This window comes from Electrophorus electricus, chromosome 8, assembly GCF_041902795.1.
Source record: "Electrophorus electricus isolate QZ-2024a chromosome 8, ASM4190279v1, whole genome shotgun sequence".
Taxonomy (NCBI): domain Eukaryota; kingdom Metazoa; phylum Chordata; class Actinopteri; order Gymnotiformes; family Gymnotidae; genus Electrophorus; species Electrophorus electricus.
Window position 1 is genome coordinate 27,660,069 of NC_137504.1, and position 19,076 is coordinate 27,679,144.

General features: G+C 41.0%; 2 protein-coding genes and 1 long non-coding RNA gene across 4 annotated transcripts; 1 reads left to right on the plus strand and 2 right to left on the minus strand.

The window, feature by feature from the left end:
* The first annotated feature begins 1,600 nt into the window (after positions 1-1,600).
* c9 (complement component 9) lies at positions 1,601-6,917 on the plus strand. The gene is made up of 11 exons (XM_081720143.1): positions 1,601-1,715; positions 2,056-2,164; positions 2,445-2,595; positions 2,804-2,948; positions 3,702-3,840; positions 3,989-4,369; positions 4,649-4,889; positions 5,195-5,335; positions 5,572-5,747; positions 6,073-6,301; positions 6,640-6,917. Exons 1-11 carry the CDS (start codon positions 1,642-1,644, stop codon positions 6,795-6,797), a joined length of 1,944 nt encoding a protein of 647 aa, XP_081576269.1. The 5' UTR covers positions 1,601-1,641; the 3' UTR covers positions 6,798-6,917.
* Positions 6,918-10,823: 3,906 nt separating this feature from the next.
* On the minus strand, positions 10,824-12,636 carry gas1b (growth arrest-specific 1b). Its single transcript, XM_027020033.3, has one exon. It carries the CDS (start codon positions 12,074-12,076, stop codon positions 11,282-11,284), a length of 795 nt encoding a protein of 264 aa, XP_026875834.1. The 5' UTR covers positions 12,077-12,636; the 3' UTR covers positions 10,824-11,281.
* Positions 12,637-14,466: 1,830 nt separating this feature from the next.
* Positions 14,467-19,076, minus strand: LOC145659017 (uncharacterized). 2 transcript variants are annotated; one of them, XR_014124981.1, is made up of 4 exons: positions 18,063-19,076; positions 17,778-17,831; positions 17,480-17,582; positions 14,467-17,290 (listed from the first exon to the last, which is right to left on the minus strand). It is a non-coding gene; the product is annotated as an uncharacterized LOC145659017 (long non-coding RNA). The 2 variants fall into 2 exon arrangements; XR_014124980.1 differs by having other exon boundaries at positions 17,778-19,076.

The window sequence follows — 19,076 nt, forward strand, 5'->3', positions numbered from 1 at the left end:
AATAACAACCTGTACTAACTACTACCTGTGCAAATTACAGCATATACTAACTGCCTGTGCCAATTACATATTGTGCTAACTACTACCTGTGTAGTAGTACTACCCAATTATAGCCTATTTTAATACTACATGGCTAATTACAACCTGTGCTAACTACTACCTCAGTTTTCGATACATTGTTATTCACATTGGTGCTTTTGCCAACATTATCTCATTAATTCTTATGCAAAGAATGATTTATGCAAAATCTAATTTTCAGTGGACAGATTTTATTTTACTATCAATTGCTGGAATTTTCTTCCTCATGTACAAGCACAGGTTCTCCCTGCTGTGCTGCCACCTACTGTAAAACTGATGCATAACAGGTTTGTCAGTAGAAAGGAAAGCAAGAGAAAAACATCTTAACTACACCAAAATATAGTTGTGCAGTAACATGAACATTAACACACTTACAGAAACACACACGTATATATGATGTCTTAATCCTAATCCTAACCACAGTAATGACCCTAACCTTAATTATAACCATTAACATCTCTGTCTTATGCAAATAACATGGTCTTCACAAAAGCAGTCCAAAATTACAAGATAATTCATTAAAAATGATACAGTTATGAAAAGTACTACTTTTAATTATATGTATGTTTGTGTGAGTGTGTCTATAAACAACATGATTGTTTATGAAAAAAGTAAAACAGTCAAACACATACAGAAATTGTCCAAGAGATTGAGAAACCTAAAAGCTAAATGGTTTTTGGACTTTTGTACAGATGATTGATTTGTTTATTGCACCAAAGCTATCCAGTGCTGGACTGAAGTGTGTGATGTCCCCCCACACTACAGGGTTATTTCTTTTCCCAAAAATGACACAAGATGTGGGATTATCAGGGAAATCAGGGGATATTAAACATGCTTGATACATCATGGGAGAAATTATATATATATATATATATATATATATATATGCATTCTTTGATTGTCTAATTTGTCAACCAGTTCAGTTAGTTGTTTTTAATCAATAATTGGTTCCACATTCCTACAGACCTACATTTTCTGAACCATAATAATTCCTATATCTATAAAAGCTTATAAAGCTTTCTATATAATAATAATAATAATACATTGTATTTATATAGAGCTTTTTAAGGACCCAAAGACACTTACAATAATCAGCACAAAACAGAAAAGACATCTAAAACAATATATCCAGTATACATAATGACCTTGCTAGCATATTTAGTTTAAAGTCAAACCATTGTGTTAAATCACTCTTAACTTTTTGAGGTATATGGATAAACTGCATGTCTTGAATACCAAGGTAGCATTTGTTAAGTTTTTATTTTTAGTAAATAAATAAGTAATGTGCCAAACAATCTAATTGTGCTTTTTTGTTTATTGAGCTCATGTGTTGTATATTGGTACTGTCACAGTGAACAATTATTGTAGAAAAAAAACAAAAACAACAACAACAAAAAAACATAGATCTATGGGACCTTCTATGTAGTTACTGCATGTCTGATGAGCAAATATACAAACATTGCATATAGTAAATTATTAACACTGAGCCCTTTATCCAAAGATACTAAAAGGTGCACCGATGGACATTACCATACAAGCTTTAGTAACATCCAGTGTCTCATAATGAGGATCTTAGCAGCTCTGCTTGCAGTCTGCTGCCTACAAGAAGCTATCTCCATGAGGGTGGGAGAGTTCATGTATGTATGCCTTCTCTATCTATGCCAGCTGCTATGGAAAATGTTATGTGGAAAATATATTTAAGTATGCTATAATGGGTAGTAATGATTCCTTATTTGTTTTCACATGTATTTAATTGTAAAGGTAAATAAATGAACTGCAGGTCAAAATGACGGTCAGTATTTTATTTTTGTGATGTTATTGTTGGATTAGTTTTACAACTGCTGCTTTAAGATGAAGTATTTTGATGTTGGGTTGGTAGACTGGCAAACCGCTCTGGAGTTTTGGCAAGATAAAAAAAAAATCATACATGAAGAGATGTAAAATTCTCATAATGGTGAAACTTGTTCTCCCTCGAAGGCAAGGACCTAGAAGAGCGGTCCGAGAGGCTGGAGCTCCTGCACCTATCGAGTGTAAAATGTCTGCCTGGTCCCCATGGAAGCCATGTGATCCATGCACTAAAACCATGGTAAGGTTTCCTCACACACGCACATAAGCAAAACCAAGCACTGCAGTCACTGCCCTTTAATAAAATCAGTGCAATCACTAGAATCTCCAGGGCAGCACAGACTCAATATTATATATATTATATAATCTATATTGTGTTGTCATCTATGCTGTTTTATCATTTATCAGGATTTATTCAATTATAAATGTTATATTACTGCTGAAGCTTAATATGGAAACATAAAATATGTCAAATGTGTGCATGTGTACGCATGTGTGTGTGCATGCATGTGTATGTGTAGTATCGTTCCAGGAGTATTGAGATGTTTGGGCAATTTGGAGGTCAAAAGTGTATAGAGCCGATTGGAGAAAGAAAACTGTGCAAACCATCAACTAAATGTGTGGAGAGCCCACCCCCCATCTGCTCCAGCTCAGAGTTCCAGTGTGAATCAGGTCTTTAATGCTAAAAGCGTTTAAAACTCGTCTACACTGAACCAAGGAACTGGTCTAGCATTAGTAAATTATTGGGCTTTCTATTCCAGTTTAGTTGATATTGCTGTTTGTTCCATTAATTGGATCACTACAGTCTCCTTTTAATTATCTGAATGACTCCTCTGACTCCCAGATGACTGAGTTTATCTTCTCTCCACTCTCTCTTTAGGTTTGTGTGTTAAAAAACGTCTGAAGTGTAACGGGGACAATGACTGTGGTGATTTTTCTGATGAAGAGGAGTGTGACACATTTCGCCGCCCATGTGGTGATTTCCCAGTGACAGAGTCAGACATCGGTCGCACTACTGGATACGGGTCAGCTGTTCCACATGATTGCTACTTTATTTAATTCATTGATTGATTAAATACAATGTGGATCAGGAGATATTAGAACATTACTGAAGTGGATTTACAGGATGATTATTGCAATTCAATACTGGCTGGTCTTATTGATCATATTGATTTGTAACATCCTGAAATGATGATACCTAGAAAGAATTGCAAAATTTGCACATCATAAGTGAAATACCAAACAACAATGAGTACTAACTGGATTCAGTTAATTGATTAATTAATTGAACCCACTTAGCACTTATTGTTATTTGGTATTGCACTTACGCTCATTTTGTAATTTTTTCTAGGTATCAGCCCTGACTCCTGTATCTAGCAGTATCTTAGTTCACTGGTATCTTGGACTCTACCCTTTTGTACTGGCTAGGGTGCATTCTAGCAAGGCCATGGGGAGTAGGGTTGCGGAGGGTGCTGCAGCACTCCCTAGTGGATGGTAGAGAACTGTCTATAAACTATCATTTAAAAAAAAAATCCCAACAACTTGAAACATATTTCCATGGTTAAGTCTATGAGTAGATGACACAGAACTTTTGTAATTCACACTGGATAAGTGCATTTGATGAATGCCATAAATGTAAATGAATGAACATAAAATACAGCATAAATGCCATTATCAGAACTTTGCAGTACACAACAGAATAGGCTGGGATTACTTTGTCATGTGTATACTGCCTGTTGTGTAAATGTGTTAAACATATCTCTGCTCCCTCTCAACAGAATTAATATCCTGGGCTCTGGCCCCCGTATGAACCCGTTCAACAACAAAGTGTACAATGGAATGTGTGAACGTGTGAAAGACCCATCCACAATGCTCTACAACCGGCTACCTTGGAATGTCGCTGTCCTTAACTATGAGGTGAGTCTCTTCTGCATGTGAAAAACGTATCGCAGATAAATAGGGTCACTTTTACAAGAGACAGACAACAGGACATGCAAGGCTGACCATACCACACCTCTGTAAGAGTGAAATGTTTTACATTTGACTCTGGTCTTTCTGGCTCCAGACATTAGTAGAGGAGACCACCTCTAAAGAGGTCTATGAAGACACTCACTCTTTGATAAGTGAGATTACCAAGGACACCACAACCAAATCAGGTTTAGAGCTGTCTTTCAAGTTCACGCCAACCGAGTCATCCACTCAAGAAACTGGTGGCACTGAACAAACTGACGGCATTGAACAAACTGATGGCAATCAGCAGACTGGTGACATTGAAAAAACTGACGGCACTGAACAAACTGATGGTATTGAACAAACTGATGGAATTCAGCAAACTGGTGGAACTCAGCAAGCAGGCGCCTCTTTCCTGGGTTCAAATGCTGGAGTCAACACAGAGTCTGAGAAGTCAGAAATGGTCAAAGCCATCACTGACTACAGCAGCACTAAGGTAAGGTACATGCGTGATATCTTACAGGAGGCTGATTGAAACACAAGAATTTAAGTGAAGATAAGAGCAAAAAGACCAGTTGCCACTATCGGTCCCCTAAACAAGGCCTTCAGTTGCTCAAGGTGTGTTCAGTCAGAATTGTAAGTTGCTTTGGATAAAAGTGTCAGCTATATGCTGTAGATGTGAATGTAATGCAGATGTTTTCAAACAGGGGATAAAGATACTATACAAGTCACAGCACTCACTGGGCTTTGTTTTCCACACACCATATCTGTGCAGAATAAGTCCTTCCTCAGGGTGAAGGGGAGAGTGCAGCTGGGCACATACAGGATGAGGTCACGGGGCCTGGAGGTCTCAGAGACCTTCCTTGACGATGTGGACGCATTACCCCTTGAATATGAAAAGAGCCAGTATTTTGGTTTCTTGGAGGACTATGGAACTCATTACACAAAGAATGGAAAGGCAGGGGGAGAATATGACCTTGTATATGTGCTGAACAGTGATGTCATTACAGAAAAGAGTAAGTTCCTGGTTCCAATTGGCTTCATTATTTACCGAGATTCATCCAAAATGCTAAATCAATGCAAATCAATGGAAATGTGTTCCCAATGCAGAATGAAATTCTGCCTTACATTGCGAATTAAAAATCTCTGCACACTTCCAGTTAGTTTTGAACTTAACCAAGCTGCTAAGTGGTTGCTCATTTAGCCAGCTGTGGTGCTCTGATATCATTAAGCATGTATTAGATTTTAATGTTTCTGTAGAAGAATCTACTCATAAAAATGATCCACTTTAAATATGATGCACTCTTTTGTGGACTTACAGACGTGCTGGAGTCCACATTGAAGGAATGCCTTAAAGTCGGCATTAATGCCGGTATTCAGATTGGTGGAGTCCTGGAAGTAAACCAAGGCGGAAAAACAGATGCCACAAATAATTGTGACACGGTCACAAGCAAAACCACAGGTGTGTATGTGTGTGTGGACGGACGGACGGACGGACAGACAGACAGACAGATTTAATTCATATAAGGATTTCAAACAACACACATCTTGGAAAAAATAAATAGCTCTCTGATCCAGAAAACTATTTTAAATGCCCCTGGACCTTTTGAAATGCATAATTTTCATTCTTTAAGAAGAAGTAAAATGCTTTGGCCCCAGACCACAAATGTGACTGACCCTCTGCCATGTGCCTGGCAGATAGCAGCACGAGCAAGCCGGTCATCGACAAGGTGATAAGTGCAGTGAAAGGGGGGTCCACACAGTCCGCAGCAGCCATGAAGTCCCAGCTCAGCAAAGAGGGAGTGATGGATCGCCAGTACTATGTGGAGTGGGCGAGGACGCTGGCAGACCTACCTGCACTTATCTACAGTGATGTAAACACACCTGCCCCTTCACACCTGCTCCCCTCACACCTGTGTAGCATAGTTCTGCACAGCCATGGTGCACACCTACCATCTCAGGCTCCCTAGCAGCCTCAGAAGGGTGGCCCTGCTTCTCAGGTACTGCCTGAGCCTGTGACTGGGTGAAAGAAAGCACAGTCATGTACAGCAGTCAACCCTTCATTCTTCTCTCATCATACCAACCACCCAAATGAAAATGATACACTGACATTTATAATATCATTCATTCCGAATGCACATGTATAAACACACATCTGTTTGCGATGGTGGCTTACAGTGATTCTGACTGTGTTGACAGCCTGAGCCCATCTATAATGCGATTCCCCTGAGTTTCCCAGATGCACAGCCCAGGAGGGAGAACCTGCAGAGGGCACTTCAAGATTACGTGGCTGAGTACAGTGTATGCAAGTGCCAGCCGTGTCAGAACGGTGGCACTGTAGCGCAAATCGACGGGCAATGTGTGTGTCTGTGCCCACTGCATTTCGAAGGTATTGCCTGTCAGACAATACGCCATGATCTCATGAAAGGTGAGTGTGTGTGAGTCTAACAATGTCCTCATGTTCAGCTATTGAAAATCATGAAGCCTTGATGAAAATTCATCATTGAACTTCAGTATTCTGCCACCTAGATTTTTGGGGTGTTTTTTTTTTTATATTCTGAATACTATAATAAGTTTAATTTATATAGTGCCTTTTGCAAATTCAAGGTTGTAAAATGTTTCAGAATACTAAATACTCAGGACTTCCATGAACATACACCATTTTATGTATGATGCATGAGGATCAGTCATTTAGTCAGTCTGTCTAACCTACTCAGTGGAGCGATTGATTAGTTGTGTGTACCCCACTTGTCTGCCCATCTCTAGATAAGGACAAACCCATTCATCAGCAGGGCAACTGGGGCTGCTGGACTCCCTGGTCCAGCTGCAGTGGTGGACGGCGCACGCGCACGCGAACCTGCAGGACAGGTGACATCGCTGAATCAACCTGCAAAGGGGACACAACCAGCGAGGACTATTGCTGATGCAAAGATCTCGTGCTCTCTCAGGCTGTGTCACACAGATAGACATGCAGATAAACGAAACTCTCTGGTTCACACACAATAAAAAAACTGGATTTTTCTTAGTACAATACTTCAAAATACCATGAGTAGCTCTGATAGTTTCTTTATCACATTTATCATTTGTTTATTGTTATAACATAATAGTGTAATAATAAAGGAGAAATAAGTGACATAAGTAAAATAAAATAAATAAAAACAAACAAAAAAAACAGCAAACAGTCTGATACAAATATTGAGCAAATTTTTACTCACAAAACCCCCAAACTTCTATTGCTAAAACTTCAGCAACCTCAAAACACATTAGTTTTGTTCTGAGAGGGGGAAGTATGTGGAATATGTGTTGGACATTCAAACACTGCTTCAGCTCAGTCTATCAGGGCTCTTGGCATGTCAAGCCACAGGATTTGAACACACAAAGGCAAGAAAATCCACTAAGCAAATATATCTTTCGTTAGGGGAGTTATAAATCTCTGATTACTGTGTTTGCACATACATTTAAACAGTCATGTAACATCTCCAGTGTGTGTGTAAAGATTTGCTAAATACACCTATAACACAAAACAAACATAATGTTTAAACACACCACTCCAAAAAATGTACATGCTAAATGTTCACATGAAAACGTATGTATATATGTAGGCATTTCATATGAAAAAAACATCAGTCCAATGGGGCAAGTACGGAAGTGGATCTTAGCTGACATGTTTACAGATCCGTGTCATATAATCCAGAACTGAGGAGACTGACATTCACATCCTGTATTTCTCAGCCCAGACAGCCTTGTACTGTTCATCCAGCCCCCTGCAGAGTGCTGAGAGAGAGAGAGAGAGAGAGAGAGAGAGAGAGAGAAAGAAAGAAAGAAAGTGGGGGGTGGGTGGGGGGTAGAGGACAGAAATGTGAGGAATGGCTGTGATGGTGAGGTAGACGGCTTGCTCCGGGCCCCTAGGGGTCGGATTAATAGAGTCAGTACTCACTGGTTCCCATTCAGGCCCTGAGAAGCTTCTTTCAGCTTAAATAGCCTCCCCTGTGCAACTTTGGAGCATCAACTTATGGTAATCGGTTTGTACTGACACCCCCTCATCAAAAATCACCACCTCCCATTCAAACCATAAGAGACCATGCCATGAACGGGAGGAGCCAATTTCCCAGTCAAGCTTTTCTTTGGTAATGCAAGCAGCATTTTAAAAAGGCACATGATTACAGTGGAAAAAAGCCAGACAAGTAAAGTTAAAAGCACCAAATCTTAATACACAAAGTTTGACACATTGTAGTCTCTCTTACTTATTTTCACCCACTGAGGAATCTAATTTCATTGTGATGTTTACTGCTGAAGTTAGTAAGGGGATGGTTATCAGAATGCCACAGAGAACAGATTACCTCCCTCCCCACGTGCGACCCCCCCGCCCCCCACAGAAAAGGAAGGAAAAAGGGGGGTGGGTGATTAAGATTAAGGAAATTAAATTACGTCCCCTGTCATCCAGCGCTGCTTCTAATCCCCTCTGCTTTGCCTCAGATACCTTAGCCGCTTCTCCTCAGCCAGCCGATGGACAGCACAGACAGAAGCCTGTTACGAGTCCTGGAGTCCCCGGACCTGGCAGGGTGTGCTTAGCTGCGCCTGTGTTAGCAAGAAAATCCTTGTGTCTCTCGGTTGGGTCAAGGTTCTTTTCTCTCACTCAGTCAAGACATTCTGAATGTTTTTCTGGCTCTTGGTCAGGTTATTCTCCTCCGATTCTCTGACACTTCTGACACTTACTGCTCCTGTTAGCTAAACTTATTTCTGCTGCTTTGTGTGAACTTCCAAAACTAACCTTGGTGTGCAGTTCTCTACACTGGTGTCATGCCTTCATATTCAACGCCCCTCTCTCTCTCTCTCTGTGTGTGTGTGTGTGTGTGTGTGTGTGTGTGTGTGTGTGTGTGTGTGTGTGTGTGTGTGTGTGTGTGTGTGTGTGTGTGTGTTTGTTTGTGTTTATATACCCTGACATTCTGTGGCCTGGTGTGTTTATCCTTTGCTCTATAACTGCTTTGGAGGAGGTGCTAGACCCCCATGGCCCAGTGCCCACTCTTGTTTATGGTTTTCCCACAAAGAGACACTCTCACTCAATAGAAGAGAAGGGTTTCCTCACAAAGAAAGAACTCTCACACAACAGATTCTAAGACTACCACAACAAAAATGTGTTATTACAATTATCCACTTTTACAGCTTCATGTCCTTGAGGCAACACAGAATCCCTCTCACAGGCTCATGGGAGTTTCCCACCTCAGTGATCATAATTATTAGATTATTTTTGTTTTTAAGATATTGAAGAACACGTCTTCTAAACTCCAATAACTGTGGATCAACTAAACTTTTATGACCTTGGAATTTCAGGCCTAATCTTACTTATTCTTCAGCTCCCACTAAATCTTCTCTCCTCAGAAATGAGGACTGCAGAGCTGGATTAGAAGTATTCCTTGTTTCAAAGGGTCTTGCTCTTAAAGAAAGCTGGAAGTTATGGATACAATATGGATCTCCAGATCTGAGAAAAATCCCACTACGTGTGTCAACCAGAGAGGCAGAGGGACAGTCATTGTACAACTCCACCATTGTGTATTGGTCATTAGCATGACACAAGTGCCACTCGCCTTCTCTTCCATTCATTTAGCCTGAGGGCTCTTGTCCTCCCTCTTCTTCACAATGGAGGGGAAAACACTATGGTTGCCATTTTGCATCCCTTCACCTCCTGTGACATGAGAAACTCCACATGGCATAGAGCCTACTCTCCAAGAAACTGCTGATGAATCAAAAGACTGCAAGAGATATACAAGCTTAAAAAAGGCAGTCCTGTCGTCTTTTTTATTTCTAAGCTAACATTAGTATTACCATTTAAAGATTTGCAATTATTAGTATTAATATTCTAAGGGGATTTTTTAAGGATGAAATTTTAAATAATGTTTTAAGGAATTCTGTAAGCACGTTTAAACTGGTAACCTCTGTAAATGTCAATGATTCGTCTGATGGAAATTTTTTTGTCTTACATCTACCTGAAGCGGTCACATGCACACACACACATGCACGCACGTGCGCGCGCGCGCGCACACACACAGTAGCCACAGCTCACTACAGCAGTGTTTGTGATGGCCACTTGAGATTTCATTCATGCGAACGAGGCATTCCCTCCTCTGGCATTAGCTAAGGCTTTAAATAAACAATCCAGCTCAGGACAAATGAACTAGCCAAGGCCCTTCTTGGCTCCCATTCTCAACTCTGATCCCCTTCAGAGAATCTCCCCCCACACACTTCCCCTTAATGTTTAACAGGAACTAACACTTACTGCTTCTGTAAACATTTATGTTTACAAGGTCAAGTGCACCAACACACATTCATGTGTCCTTTTCTCCTCTGCTGGCTGGGATGTTTAACTTGATTTAATAACAGTAAAGACCATGATTCAGAGGTGAAACAAAATTGTATCTAAATGTTGTTGGAAAAGGCACAAAATCTTGCTCCCTCACTGGCCAACAAGATACATCTTTTTTGTAGATTTTGTAACATTTCATTCTTTCATCTCAGTGGTCATTGCTGGTTGCCTCCAGATGCCTGAATGACACCAGGTGTTTTTCTAACAACATATTCATACTCCACTGTGTTCATCTGTGCCTTATATCTCATTTCTCCTATGTTTAGAGTTAATACGGAACAGCAGTGGCTGGCATGATATTTATCAGAGAGGGACAGGGCAACCACAAAGGTCTGTGTTCCTAAGAACCCATGGTCATGAACATAATATGCACAGCAGAGCTGGATGGTTTTGTAACCTAAAAAAGCAAAATGTACGATTGTTACTATTCAGTATATTTTTGTGAAAAAGCGCATGGCAGAACATATTACAGCATATCTTAGCTAGACAGCTTAGACTGTATGTTTCTATGCAATGTTGTGATGTAGAGTAAGGGAATTAAGCAATATTTCATAAATGGTGCTTTCAAGAAAGAACACTACATCCACAGTTCAAACAACTCATTACTGTATTGTATTTCAATCTTTAAAAAAATATAATTTGTACAATGCAACAGAAACAGCATACAAATATACACAAAATATTCTCATAGGCTGGTTCTGCCTTTACACAGTTACCCTTTACATTCTCTAATAATGTTATCTCTTCGCACTTATTCATCTTATCTGCATAAAAGTCCAAATTTACGTTGCTTGCAAGTCCTACATTGGAGTAGTTGTAACGGTGATGCTCTCCATAACTGAAATCGTATCGGATGTTAGTGGATTACTAGCTACACTTTCTCTTCGGTCATTGGTTTCAGGTAACTTGCATCTCAGCCTGACGACCAATGTGATAACTTTTCAAAAAGTGCGGAACTGTAAAGTTGTGCTCTGAATATGTCTCATAATCTGAAGAGGCAGACAAAACAATAAATATAGCGTACTTTTCAAAAAACGAGTCTTTGCTTCAGGGCACTAGAAGAAACGCAAGAGCTAAAATGGTGGACGTCACCGTGAGAACACTGCGCACTCTGCAAGTGCTACCTGCGTTATCTTCTTCCTCATAATCTTCCATCTCATAATCATTCTCGAGGTCGTCTTCATCATCTGAAAAACCACTGCCCGCATGTCTATCGGGCGAATTAAAACACAGGTTCCTCATGCTAACTTTGACGTACTCGCATATAGTCCTCTCCGTCCCGTCGCAGACGCACGTATCCAGAAGCCGTGCTTTCGGTATGCTGTGCATGTGTGTGATAACCCGTCTGCAGTCATCCGAACACCTCTCACCTCCGAAAAGTTTTCGGCAGTGGTAAAGGTAATCCCGCATCGCAGTTCCACATTCCGGATCCTTCTCACACTCCTTACGGGCTTCGGTGCAGCCAGTATGCCTTATTTTAGGTAGGCACGGCTCAATTGCGCGTTTGGTACTTTTGCAAAGAGGGTCCGAAGCACACTCGCAATTCTCCAGCCCCGGGCCATTCTCTGTGAGATTGAGCTGTATGATGGAAGAGATGCAGTGACTCGGACACTTCTTTTTATGTCCGTTAATCACCGGTCCGCACGCGTGCACATACTGAGTATAAGCGTAATAACATTGTGGTTCTCCTTGACATTTCATGATAGCTTGCCAGCATATCAAACGATTACTGTGTGCCGGGGAAGCCACGGCCAAACAATCAAAACACGCCATCGCAATGCCAATAGTCCAAATCAATACCCAAGGGCACCGATTGACCGTTATGTAGGCACCCGTAGCCATGGCTTGGTGTTTCAATAGAAAACCTGTTGCATGACTCCCGTTTAATTTCACATGTCAGCTTACATCCATGTCGCGTCGAATCGCTTTTAATTTCTTAGTGAAGTCCACTTTGTTCTTCTCGCGCCATCTACCCACGTTTTGTAGCCTATCTAAATTGAGGGCATATGAAGATTTGTCTTTTTAACATTCACAGTCACTTGCAACGGGCGTTTATCATACAATAACCTTAAATTCTGTAAGCTCTTGAAATCCATCACATTTTGTCGTTCATCCGCAAACGAACGGACATTGGCGATTATTATCTAGATGCGCTCATTTTTCACTGCAGTCAGTATGGCAATTCGTCACGTAGCGGTGTTCACAATCCTTGCGACGCAAAGGTTTTGCCCCTTTCCGCACGTTTAAGAGCACCCCGCCCACATTTACCGGCCAGTTGCGTCTTTTCAGACACGGATCAATTCTAGAAATGCTAAATTAGAAAAACCTAACGTCCGCTAGATGAACACACGTCTTCTTGGGAGTTTGTCTTGTTTCCCCAGAACTTCGGACAGGGAATATGGGATACTATTGGTCTCTACTATTGGTCTCGGTACACTGTTGTTATTTCTACGTCATATAGAGGGCGGGGATATTGAGGTCAGAGACGTGACAAAAACGTTTGGGAATTTGGTAGGGGGATGGGGTCTCCTTAAAGTTCTCCTTGATAGATGTGTTGTAATTTCATGTCTTATCTTAGTGCGCCATCAGAGCAAGTCTCACGCCATCCGGCTTTTTAGGAAAGCAAGAGCATTTCGACGAAACATTAAACTTGCTTTTCGAATACGAATTGTTTTTATATTACCTAGTCCAATTATCATTTAATTTTAGCATGGTAACCTAAACTTGCAGTAGGGTCATTTTAAAAATCCATTGTTTCGTATGCTATCCTTTGTTACTTCAGACGGGTTTAGTTTAAATTCTTAGACTAACGTTTGAAGATATATTTTTACATATAAGCCTACACCAATGTGCACAGGTATGAAATGACTTGTAATTAGACTTAGATATGCTGATAGTAGACAAGACAATAGAAATTTTATAGGCAGAGGAATCTTATAGTGCACCCTTCTTGATCACTGTTTTGGTGTTATTGGCCAGGAAGAAGTGGACACTGCTGACATGGCCTCTCTTTCACATTTAGTTTCCAGTGAGTGGGAGTCTCCTATGAACCTTTCTGGTCAGTTTGACTCCTTGTAGAATGAATTATCAGCTGCGGCAACACGTATGGCTTCATAGTTCCTTTCTCTGATCTACTTAGGCCCAAAGCAACCTATCAACCTATGTATGTTTATACTTCTTTGCCCTGCCCTCTCATATGCTAAAGAGAGGAAAAACAGTATATACTACTTCCAAATTTTGGGGGTTGTTGGTGGTGGTTCAGTGCCCTTAAAGTTTACCCCAGGGCATAATCACCGCTGACATTCCTCTGCAATTTGAAGCGCAGTTTGTGTGCAGCACATAAAACAGCTGCCCCATGTTACACTAAAGAGCAGCAACAGTCAAATGCTCAAATGTGATTCTGCAGTCTAACATTGCATGGACAACAATACAGCTGGTAATAAAAGTGTTTGTTACACAGATGCCTCCAGAATTTTAAAATGTTAAAACCGTGGAAGCCTGTCAAGTTTAAGACGACAGAGCCTCAGGAATGTATGTTGTCTCCACCCAAAGATGGCTCTATTTTTATCTAAAAATGACAAGAGAGGATCTTAGAGCAAAGCCCAAAGGAAATGCATAGTGAGTTGCCCCACAGGTTTTGACCATGTTACTGTTTTCAGTGTTATTGCATCAAACCAAATGGCTAGCGAAGTCACAGAACACAACCCAGAGATATTGATACTCCAGGGACTGAAACACTAGTCAGAACTATGAGGCCTTTTGCAAAGACTGGTCTTTAAAAAAATCACAATTTTAAAGATTCAGCCAATATATTTAGAGAATACCAAGGTTTTGTAATACAATAGTGGCATTACACTTTAGTAGAATCAGAGTTTGGGTTTTCATTATGTGTTAATTTCTCTGATTATAAGCAGTGTATTTAATAGTTTGGCTCTTAAACCATATACTCAAGCTCTTTATCAGCTTTAACAGCAAACTCAGTCAACACTGTGCCAAAAGTGGGGAGTTGGAATGTCACAAAAAACATTTTGTGGCCATGCAGATGCCCTGTGCCAGGCATTCCAGTTTCTTTCCAAAGGGCTCCACTCTACTCAAAGGAGGAAACTGCTTGATTTTCTGCTACAAGAACTGCTAGATACTGGCATTTCCCTTCCTGAAAGAGATCACGCTAAGTCAGTATTTCCCCTAGTCCTTATGGCTGACCTGTTTAGTATGATTTGCTGAAAAGCACATTTGGGCCTGTGGAAAATGGTGCTCAGGATTAGAGATTTGTCTTTGGAGGTGGGGAGTAGATATTAACAAGAAGGGATGGGAGCTAGATGTTCAGAAAGAACATGCTCATTATTGGGTTGGATTTCGAAATAAGAGAGAACGTAGCATGCAGCTGAAATTCTGTCCCAGTAGCGTCAGTGTTGGCTGCAAGCCAGGTCAGTGCTGGGCCCAATATGGCCCTCTTTCAAATAAAGTCTGAACGCATGACCAAACAGCTGCTCTTCATCTTAATTTGTCTTTGACTGCACTAAAACACTAAAACATAGAGCCCTGTATCAGAGTCAAAAGTCCTGGAATGAGGTTCATAACAGCTTTACTGCAACTAGCAAGGTTTCAGAGTTTGCACAAAACAAATAATTAATTATCAATTCTGTAACTAGACCTGTGTGCTAAATGTATCTATTAAAGCATGTCTGAAATTATTTAGGCCCACTGATGGAAAAGAAAAAACTAGAAGAAAACTAAAAGCAAGAAAAATACAGCATGAAAATCGGCATTATTTAGAATATTGACTCGTCCCATTCCTTTCCTCTTTTGAAATAACTGGGGTGTACATGGTGGCTCCCAGTAACAATTTATTATAACAATTCCAGAATGGAGCACCGACGTTTGTGGAAACAAGACACACAAGTCGCCTGGTCTCTCCCAGGCAAGCCGGCAGTCTCCGTGTCTCCAGCGCTGTCACAACTGATTACACATACTAGATCCTTGCTGCCACAAGTGGATTCACAGGACCCTCCCTCATCCAAAAAGCTCCCAGACGGCACAGAGCCAGAAAACAGATCTAGGGAGGTTGCCAAAACCATCTGGCTCAGGCATTCTGTTTCTTTCTCTCTGCCTTAATGGAAACAGCTGTTGACAGTCTCTCGGTCTGTGCCTCCTTATCCTCCTTCTCCTCCCCCCATTCGTTTTTCACTGTGCTGTGTTTGTTTAACAGTCTGCTTTCTTTTTCACATCTTAGGCAAATGTTTTTGAATGAGTTGTTACATCTGTCCTGGGGTCTGACACCCAGAGAGCCCACTTTAAGATCAGAATATAAAACCATCTTCAAAAGTCTATAAAGTGAATATTAGATATTTCTCCTGTTTTTTTGTTGTGTGATTGTTGCTCTGATATCTTATGAAACTCTATGAAAGCCTTTCAAGGTATACAAAGCATGAGAGAGAGAAAAAAGAAAGAGAAATAGATTTGATTGTCATACAAAAAGAAAGATTTTCAGGCAGTGAGCAATCTGTGCAGTAAACTGATGTTTTAGAATTGTGCCTCTGCTTTTGAGAGAAGCCTTTAGTATAATGATGTTGATTTGAGGAAAGGAGTTACTCCCTTTGTGTGGTTAAATATTTATTAAATATAAATACACTCTAGCCCACTAACGTCCCAGGACTCTAAACTGTAGCTTGTGTAAAACAAATATTTCAGTTTGTGGTTGGCCAGTTTACTTTTCTTTTCTACCACTTAGATTTTGAGATGGGCATGCTCTCTCACTCTCTTGCACTCACTCTCACTCTCACTCTCACTCTCACTCTCACTCTCACTCTCACTCTCTCACACACACACACACACACACACACACACACACACACACACACACACACACACACACACACACACACACACACCTGGCATAGATACACAGGGAGTGGAGAAGTCTCAGACAGAGGTACTTTTGTTCTCATAGATGAAGCCATAAAATGGACCTGACATGAAAATCCCAGCATATCACCCCCATAGATCCCCAAGAGAAAAAGAGGAAGTGAAATACTTGGATCAGAGAGGGAGGAGTATGTTCCCCCCTCTGACTAAAAGAGTCTGAGTGATGGCAGGTCTGACTGAAAGGGTGAATGAGGCACAGGAGAGCAAGAGGTTCAGGGCTAAGTTACACAATGTTGCTGCCTCACTGTGTGATAACAATCTGATTTACCAAAACTGCTTTCATTTGCTGATCACAATATGTTTTGACCACTTATCATACTTTGAATCCTGCCTAGGCAATTTAGATTTATGGCATTTAGCAGATGCTCTTATCCAGAGCGACTTAAAAAGTGCTGTCATTTACTCATAGAATATATCCTAAGCAGTAGAGTAGGTTAGAGTCCAATATACCAATGATCTAGAATACTGTAGAGCTACAGAAATCAGTGCTGATGCCTAAAAGTACAAAATACATAAGCTCTATCTTAGACAATGATAAGTGCAATAAACAAGTACTAGTTTGTTATTCAACATCAGTGTAATAAACAATACCCTACAATAAGTACTAGTTTCAGTTAGTCAATGCAGGAGCAGGGTCAGTGATCATTTAAATATTCCATGAATAGATGGGTCTTCAGTCTGCATTTAAAGACTGCAAGGGACTCTGCTTTCCAGACAGCAAATGGATGTTCATTCCAAAATCTAGGAGCCAGGACAAAGAATAGTCTCGATGATTGTCTTCCATGAGACTTGAAGCATGGCATTTCAAGCTGAGCTGTACTTGAGCTTTGAAGTACTCGAGGTACGGATGGGGATTTAACCATTGACCTCATGTATGGAGCAGCTGGTCCATTTTTGGCTTTGTAGGCAAGCATCAAGGTTTTAAATTTGATGCATGCAGCTACTGGAAGCCAATGAAGGGAGTGTAGCAGTGGAGTGACGTGTGTACTTCGGAAGATTGAAGACCAGTCATGCTGCTGCATTCTGGAGAAATTGTAGAGGTCTGATGGCACTTAGAGGAAGACCAGCAAGTAGCGAGTTGCAGTCTAGCTTTGAGATCACAAGAGACTGCACAAGTACCTCGGTAGCTTCCTGCGAGAGAAAGGGATGAATCCTTTGTATGTTACAAAGGAAAAATCAGTAAGACGGTTTGATTTGACACATGAGTTGAGAACTACAACTGGTTATCCAAAGTTATGCCAAGGCTACGGGCAGATTTAGATGGTGATACCAGGGAGTTCTTGAAGAAAACTGTGAGGTCATAGTAAGGGTTGGGAGTACCTGGGATGTACAGAAGCTCAGTTTTACTGGGGTTGAGCTTCAAGTGGTGGGCTGTCATCTATGACGCAATGTCAGTCAAGCATGCTGAGATACGTCTGGAGACCTGTGTGTCAGAGGGTGGAAAATAAATAAATAATTGAGTGTCATCAGCATAGCAGTGGTAGGAGAAACCATGAGAAGATATTACATGACCAAGAGAACGAGTATACAAAGAGAAGAGAAGAGGGCCTAATACTGAGCCCTGTGAAACATCGGTGCAGAGTCTACAAGGTTTGGATGTGGATCCTCTCCATGTTACCTGATAGGACTGTCCCTCCAGATAGGATCGAAAGCAAAGCCTGTCACACCAAGCCTGGAGAGAACAGAGAGGAAAATGTTGTGGTTTAGTATGTCAAAGGCTGCCGAAGGGTCTTGAAGAATCAAAACAGATGACAGTTTTGAGTCCGTACCTCAATTCACACATAAGGCCAAAGCACAAACTACACCTGCAGTGAGTCGTTACAGCTAACAAGCAACTAGGTTCAGATAAGAAGCCTTGACTTTAACAGAATCTAAGGCAAAAGTAAGTAAACTCAGAGCTTACCTTAACCAACCAGAAAATAATCCAAGAGAAAAACCAAAGCACACTGCATGATGCATTAGAAGCTTCTTTTTGAAGCTATGTTTGGCTCTACTTAAAAGGGAGGAAAAGCAAATCAAATCAAGTTTATTTATATAGCACTTTTTTTTTTTTACAACAGATGTTGTCACAAAGCAGCTTTACAAAACTCCAAGCCCCCAGTGATCAAGCCAAGGACAACAGTGGCAAGGAAAAACTCCCTAGAGCATGAGGACAAAAACTTAACAGGAACTACGTCTCAAAGGGGGGGCCATCCTCCTCTGGCTAAAAATATGCATGTAGTCCAAACAGATGCAAGATGGGTAGAGAGGGCAGATAAAGAAGTGCATGAATGAACAGATTGGTGTACGGAGAGACAGGGGAGGGTGTGTGGAGCAGCAGCCAAAAGGGCGTAGATGCAGATAAAGGGGAGGGGCTGCAGCTGGAATGGTGGAGCAGCAGTCAGAGGGATGGATGTGTTGTACACAACTATAGTTTTGTTTCTAATGCTACCCTGTACATGCATCTATACACCCCAAATTTAGTGAAATAATCCCAATGTTTATGGAAGAAACTATGGCAACCCCTTACATATCCCCGGTGGCCTGAATCTTCACTCAAAGCCAATTCATTACACACTGTTTATGTAACCCTTATGCAGTTGACATTTAGCATTTTCTCACAAAGATTTTACACACATACTCGGGGAACAGCTTGCTAGAAGAAGCAGCCAACATTCAACAACAATTAAGCAGAACTCTTACTGAGGTCAATGCACACATTCAACAAGGCCAATATAAACAGCCATGCCCATCATCAAATCACCTGAAGAAAAAGCAGCGCTATTTACCTCTCTCCACCTCACCGATATGTTTAATAGTAGAAGACGAAGAGAGTATAGAGGAGTATTTACGGTGGTCCAGGCAGACATACCCCCCCCTCCCCGCTTGGTTTTGTTGCCAAATTCACAAGACATCTCCAAGGAGTCTGTGACCTCTG

Bases quoted from the DNA above. Each gene is read 5' to 3' on its own strand.
- gas1b (XM_027020033.3), bottom strand. From the start codon at position 12,076: ATGGCTACGGGTGCCTACATAACGGTCAATCGGTGCCCTTGGGTATTG.
- c9 (XM_081720143.1), top strand. From the start codon at position 1,642: ATGAGGATCTTAGCAGCTCTGCTTGCAGTCTGCTGCCTACAAGAAGCT. The intron at 2,949-3,701 runs GTCAGCTGTTCC...CCCTCTCAACAG, and splicing joins GGTCGCACTACTGGATACGG to AATTAATATCCTGGGCTCTG. The intron at 5,748-6,072 runs GTAAACACACCT...CTGTGTTGACAG, and splicing joins CTGCACTTATCTACAGTGAT to CCTGAGCCCATCTATAATGC.